Source organism: Poromitra crassiceps, assembly GCF_964638095.1.
Source record: "Poromitra crassiceps genome assembly, chromosome: 2".
In the NCBI taxonomy this organism is placed as follows: domain Eukaryota; kingdom Metazoa; phylum Chordata; class Actinopteri; order Beryciformes; family Melamphaidae; genus Poromitra; species Poromitra crassiceps.
In genome coordinates, this window is record NC_139624.1 from 72110452 (window position 1) to 72117367 (window position 6916).

At 46.2% G+C, this 6916-nt stretch overlaps 1 protein-coding gene across 1 annotated transcript; it reads right to left on the reverse strand.

The window, feature by feature from the left end:
• Window positions 1-278: 278 nt before the first annotated feature.
• On the reverse strand, window positions 279-1469 carry msc (musculin (activated B-cell factor-1); the record flags this gene model as incomplete). The annotated part of the gene is made up of 2 exons (XM_083656185.1): window positions 279-362; window positions 1041-1469. 2 exons carry the CDS (start codon window positions 1467-1469, stop codon window positions 279-281), a joined length of 513 nt encoding a protein of 170 aa, XP_083512311.1.
• Between the last annotated feature and the right edge of the window lie 5447 nt (window positions 1470-6916).

The following is a 6916-nucleotide window of genomic DNA, read 5'->3' on the forward strand; positions in this document are numbered from 1 at the left end:
TCACCGGATTTAATATAGAATGCTAAACATGCTAGCTGTGGGAGATGCTATCCATGGTGCACTAAAGCAGGGCTTGCATTAGAGTTCAAAGTGAATGGAGAGATGGAGCCACAGTGAGTCAGACAGAGGGCTTTTCCAAAGATGAACAGTGGAAAGGCACCTTGTCAAGGTCACCATCCGCTTATGTCTGCACACAGGCTCTTGTAGAGGAACCACTGCTGGTGAAAATAGAGCCATTGTTCAATTAAACTTTGACTGGAGGGGGGGGGGGGGGAGTCCTATGCTGTTGCTCCACAAAGTCTGGCAGTGGAAGAGATGTCTTGGTTGTCCTCTGATCGCCCTGTCATCACAAATGGCCAGGTCTGTAAAGGGAGAAGACAACACCTTTATCACAATGTCTCACAAATGTCTTTTCTAGGTTCACCACAATCAGTCTTAACGAAGAGACTGCCCTATGAAAAAATAGTGATTGTAATCCTATAATAGGCTACATCCATAGCCTACAAATATCAGCAAAGCTACAGTCAGGCTGTAGGCTGTTATGGGAATGTAATAGTGATGCCAAAGAAAGCCCACTAGGCTATGCCGTATGTCATTTTTGAAAAGTGTTTTTTTAAATCTGTCTCAAAGTGGATTCCGGGACCCCCCCCCCCCCCCCCCCCCCCCAGGGATCCTTGAGGGCAGGGGGTCCCCAGCAAAAAAGGGAATTTATTTTCACTATTCCACCCATAAGTAACACAATGACAGAATGTATGACTATTGTGTTCATGGGTTTCATTCACTTTCTGTAATAAAACTGAAAGCAAAAATCTGATCAGATGGGGCACTCTGGGACAAATTCTTATCCACTGGGGTATCCAAATATCTTATCTAATTAATTGTGTCAGTGGGGTCCTTGATGTGGGAAAAGTTTGAGAACCACCGTTTTAAACTCTCATAGTTTTAACTATGTGTGATGTTTTCACTTTAACACTGTGCTCTCATTGAGAAGAACATGCTTGAGACGAACATGGCAAACAAACACATTTTGAGCTTCATACCAAATTAATCGGGTGGGCAAAGCTGTTCTCGAATCGATCGTCCTGCAGAAGCTGTCTGAGGTGAGAGATGTAGTTGGAGGCTAGTCGAAGTGTGTCCAATTTGGACAGTTTGGTGTCGGCTGGTACCCAGGGCAGGGTGGTTTTCAGTCTGGAGAAAGCTTTGCTCAGCACTCTCATCCGCGCCCTCTCCCTGGCGTTGGCCGCGTTTCTCTGCGTCTGCCGCGCATCCTTTTGGTGCGCCTTGGACAGTTTGCGCTCCTGTTTGCGTTGCCCGTTCACACCACCGTCGTCATCGTCCAACTCCTCGTCCGAATAGCGGCTGGGATTATAGCAGGCAATTCTCCGCCTGGTCCTTTCCAAAGAGGCTGCGGTCCTCCTGTGACACGTGTCAAAGTCCTCAGCATCGCTTGCTACTGATCCAGTGGACATGGCTGTTCCCACCTGTGCCTCGCAGGCGCACAGGAGCGGCACTAGGATGAGGGTAGGGTTTCCTTTGTGGACAGCTGTGACTAGAAAACTAGCTCTATTATAGCAAAGAAAAAACAATGCTGAAAGTAGAACAGGCTATAAGAAACGACTTATCAAATATTCTCACTCGGTAGGCCTATAGCTTGATTCCAGCCTAAACTGCCCTGAAATGTTACCACTTGAAAAATGAGGCCAAGTTTGAAAGTTGCAGCTGCCTCAGACTGAAACCTGCCCCCTTGCTTACCCTCTTAATTTAAGTGTCCTGGACTTGGCATGAGGAGCTACAGTGTTCCCCGCCCCTTTTCTCTGCAGACCACCATGACCTCAACAAGACAAGTCTGCACACTGTGCAGGGTGACTGCTCATCTGCAACTTATATGACATTCAGTGGATGGGAAATGATCAAATGATACAAATGTTTGACAAGTTTGTCTAAGTCTAATCAGGAAAGATCTAGCTCGATCTCCCTGATTATGTCTAGCACCTACGCAAGTTCAAAAATGGTTCTGAGGATGAGTGTGAGCATTGATTTTTTTACCAACCATACGGACAATCCTTCTATTACCTTGTATTAGCATAATAATGATCAGAATTTTTTTGCACAAGCAATATCCTACGACTTGTTTGTGAGTGCACTCGGCCGATATAAACGCTTGCTAAGTGTGTCTCTGCCACAGATGTGTTTTGGTAATAGAAATGTCTTGAGGACCTTATCAAAAGTGCTTAATCCTTTGCTGGTTTTCACAGAGGGATTGGGTTTCTGCAGATGGAGCGGCCGTTCACACGCAGCAGTCCCAGCTGTTATGGGTTCCCATGACATCTGGAGCGCTGGCATGACAAGGGTGTGGCAGGGCAGGGGGCGAGGAGGAGACAGCATCTTTGTTCCCACACTGTCACAATCATCTTTGCATCTTTGCTCCTTCTTCCTCCGTTTCATTTCCTTCCTCCAGCCTGATGGGACTGCGGTCCACCTATAGAGCTCAGTCAGGGGCCACATGCTGTATCTTGGGTGTGCGAGATCAGTGCTGAAGGAAAGAACTGGAACAGGGGAATTAAACTGCGCCGGGGGGCCTCACTCACAGCAGTGACAAATGTGTTGTGTTGAGATACGGTGCCTAGGCTGGCAACTTTTGAGAGAGAGAGAAGTTCAAGATTCAAGATTTTTATTGTCACTCCGTAGTACAAGTATCACGGGTGAAATTCTTGTATCTTGTATTCTTGTATCTTCTTGTATCTTGAATCTTGAATCTTGAATCAGCAGTGACAAATGTGTTGTGTTGAGATACGGTGCCTAGGCTGGCAACTTTTGAGAGAGACAGAAGTTGCTGTACCAAGCTGTGCCCCCCAGACAGAGTAGCTGTTAGTCTCTGAGGTTTGTCAACATTACAACGCAAAATGCAGTGAGCACAACTGCCTGCTGAAAAATGCAGGTCGAGCTATGGGGGAAACTGTAACGAGGAGACTTCAGGGAACAAGCAGACGACGAGCGCTGCACATTTACTCGAATGGAAAATTCAGTATCCATACTTACAGAACCTCTACCCCCCCACTCCTCCCACCCCACACTCCCTTGTTTTTTCTCAAAAATATTACCAGAAAATCCCAGGTCCCTGTTAGCTATTACCCCACATACTGTAATAGGTGTGAAATTTGGATTCTTATTCTTTTTTATTGCAATGGTAAGACTCAGCCAACTGGACTATCTAACTGTGTAGCAGCTGAGATGCATGCTTGATTTTGGTATTAGGCCATGCCAGGTTCACCAGGGAGAAAGAAAAGCTGAATGCTGTACTGTAGTTACTCTACTGTACGGACTTAGTGATTTGGGGGCCTTAGGCAAAGGCAAGTGCCACTGAATCCCAACCATCTCCCTTTTTTTGCAACATTTGTGTAGCTTGCCTTCTTTGTTTTGCGTGCTGCTTCTCTCAGCTACTGATGCTGAGTGGCAAGGAGAGTGCACTAAAGTAGCGAAATGCTAACAAAATAATCGCACTACAGTGTGTGGAATAGCCCACTAGCCTACTGATGATGGTGGGTGACCATGACTCAAGATTGACATAATCTATAGGTTGAGGCGATGTCTCGTCGTCATAGACGCTGGGTTCGCTGGCTCAGCCTGGCTGGGGGCGTGGTCAGGGTGTGGTAAATCCCCCGTTCTATCCATTCAGCAAAGTTAGAATTTAGCTGCTAGCCCAGCCCAGGCAGACACAATCGGGGATTTAACCACTGCAGTAAATGCACATCTGAACAGACGTCTTGTGTTCTGCTCTAGAATCCCAAAACTCTGTAGTGTAGAGCCGCAGCACCGTCCTTTGGTGAGTCAGCCCATTGAAATATATGGGTGGTTTTACCCCACTCGCGCGCCAGCTATATAACATTTTGTGTTATAGACAGACATGCCGACAGTCTCTATTGTAACAAAAAGATTTTTTTTTTTTTGACAAGTAGCCTATATTTATTTGATATTGATTCAAAAAAAATGGGGGGGGGGGGGGTGGCTGCTGGGGTCCAAGGCAGTCGCTTACCTTTACCCAATGGTAAGACCGCCCCTGATTGTAGGCTACTCAAAGCTGTTTCCACTGTTTTGTATAATTTACACCAGCTACATTCAGTGGATTGCATCTCACTCATAGGTGTAATTTTTCTTTCCATTTGACACATGACATGCCCACTATAGTGTCATCCTAAAGTTAATCGCTGGTTACTGTTTACATGTTTACATGTACTGTCCCAAACGCAATGTTCAATGATGTTAGTTTAATGTCGGAGAGCTTTGTCTTTCTCTCGTCACTGTGAGGGTGAAGTGCCCTGTGGCAGAGATGCTCACAAGTCATTTTTTGCAAGTCCAAGTCAAGTCTCAAGTCTTTGGTCACAAGTCCAAGTCAAGTCTCAAGTCCCTATGGATGAGCGTTCTATCATCTGCTGCATGCCATCCAGTCTGCTTAGAACACTGCATAGCGCTAAAACTAAGGAAATCAAAGCATGAACTGTATTATCCTCACTCCTTATCTATTAGAATACAGTAGCAGCAATGATTAGAGATGACATTAGTAGACATTTCCTTCATGTTAATCCGCCAGAAATATGAAAAATAAAATAACGAAAAATAAAGATTGTTCACAAGTCCCAAACCTTCAAGTCCAAGTCAAGTCCCAAGTCTTTGAGGACGAGTCTCAAGTCACTGTGTGTGACTAAAGTGCGACTCAAGTCCAAGTCTCAAGTCCAAGTCCCCATCTCTGCCCTGTGGTCTTCCTCAGCTCCGTATATCTCTCAGATTTCCCTCTGTCATCTCCCAGGAATGCTCCCTAATCCAAGGACACATTCCCATGCTTCCCGTTCCCCTGCTCCTCCATGCTTCCCGTTCCCCTGCTCCTCCATGCTTCCCGTTCCCCTGCTCCTCCATGCAGGGTTTTCCACTAGAAAAACCCTCACATCAGCTGGACCTTGGAGGTGATCGCTGCTTCCGGCTCATCCTTGGATGTGTCATCACAGGTTGAGATATGAAGTCGTGCCTCTAAGACAGAGCCCCCAGGCGGACTGCCATTTCGTCCCCCGTCACTGCATCTGTCAGCTAGGTGAATGGCTTGACTGACATACTTGAAGGCGCCAGCTAAGGGATTCTGCTGTCGGATTTGCTCTTTATTTGATAACCTGTCACATTTCTTAAATAACAGGGGAAATTATTGCCTTCTTGACACATACTGTATTTCACCCAGGCACTGCATTCACTGTCAGCCCAGAAGGGGGGCTGAGAAACAGGGGTTCTCATTAGTGATTTTGGGGGATGTAGTTCACTCAAGTAAAAGCAGAAAATATTGTCCAAAAACATCAGTGTAATGGATGGTTACATGGTTATTGTATTTGCCATGGGAGTAATTAAATTCAGGCCCAGCAGTAATAAATATCCCTTTAAAACTTGACTTGAAGGGGAGAGCTAGCATTTGTCTATCAGCAAAGACTTTCAGGGGTCACAACCCGTATCAGTGCTGTTGCCTGTTCACTAGCATGCTGGAGAAACAGAGGGACAGGTGCGAGCTCATGATGTCAGAGGGGGTTTTCTGTGTGTCTCCCAACCTCCACATGATTCCCATGATCACCATTGTAGTACCAGCTGCAGCTAGCGCAGGAGGCGTGTGTGACAGGCACAATAATCCACCAGTCATCCTTGTCTAAATTTAGATTAAAATGCCCTTAATCCAATCTAAACTACAGTTGAAACGAGATTTCAATTTTTCATTAAAAAAAAGTTTTAACATCTATATTTATCCAGACTATAGAATGACTGAGCACGCATGCTCTTTGACAGCACTTCCCTGCACTACTGAACCCGAGGCTAAATCCAGACCATAGGGGACACACACACACACACACACGCACACACACACTATTATTATCATAATTGTTGGTGAGAAAGGGGGTGAGACAACAGCAAATCGTGATCCCGTTGTTTACCCCAGGGACAAAGATGAGGGGGTGGCCATGTGACAGCCTGTTACTCAGATCTCTAACAGATGTTGGACATTTCATTCGTACATCATTTACTTCAAGTCGTTTATTGGTTTCATAGCAGAGAAAAACTCTCGTAATGGACAAGCCCATCTTTTATTGTCACACGAACACCACCATACATGCATGCGGCCACAACACACTCATGCTGACGGTGGCCGGTGAAAAGTGTCCTCTGCATTTAACCCATCCAGGCATGTCCTTTCCTCCGAGGGGCAGGCCAGGAGCAGTGGTCGCTTTCTTGTACAGCGCCCGGGGACCAACTTCGGATGTTGTCGTCACTGGTTGGATGACGATGACGATCTGATCTTCTGCATGTTTTTAGTGGGGGGGTTATATACGGAGGAACCCCCTGGGGGGTACGGGGAGAACATGCAAACTCCACACAGAGAGAAAGGCCCTTACGACGAGATAACCCACCTAGGCAGTGGGCACTGAAGATATGGGGGGAACACAACCACAGCGCTCACAGTGTCCCAGGCGAGAATCAAACTCAGGACCTTCTAACTGTGAGGCGACAGCTCTACAGACTGCGCCACCGTACCCCCCTAACATACAACATATAAGATTCAAGCTTCAATATATATATTTATAGCCATAGTAAGTCATTAGGTTACAAACAAGGAATTTCACTTAGTGTAAGTACAGTATGCAGTGCAGCGGTCACATCAGTAGAAGATGCAGCAATAGGCTACAGAACAATCTCAAATTAAAAAGTGGGACATAAGAAGTCCTTTAAACTTAAGTGACATAATGGGGTGGGTGGGGGGAGGGTAGGATAGTGTTGGTGGGATAATGTCCATGGGGGGGACCCCAGCCTGTTACTGAGCCAGAGTCTCCACCCTAGAAAACAAGCATGCACAGTTCCTGAAGTCTGAGAAAAGATGAGTATGTCTGTCTAT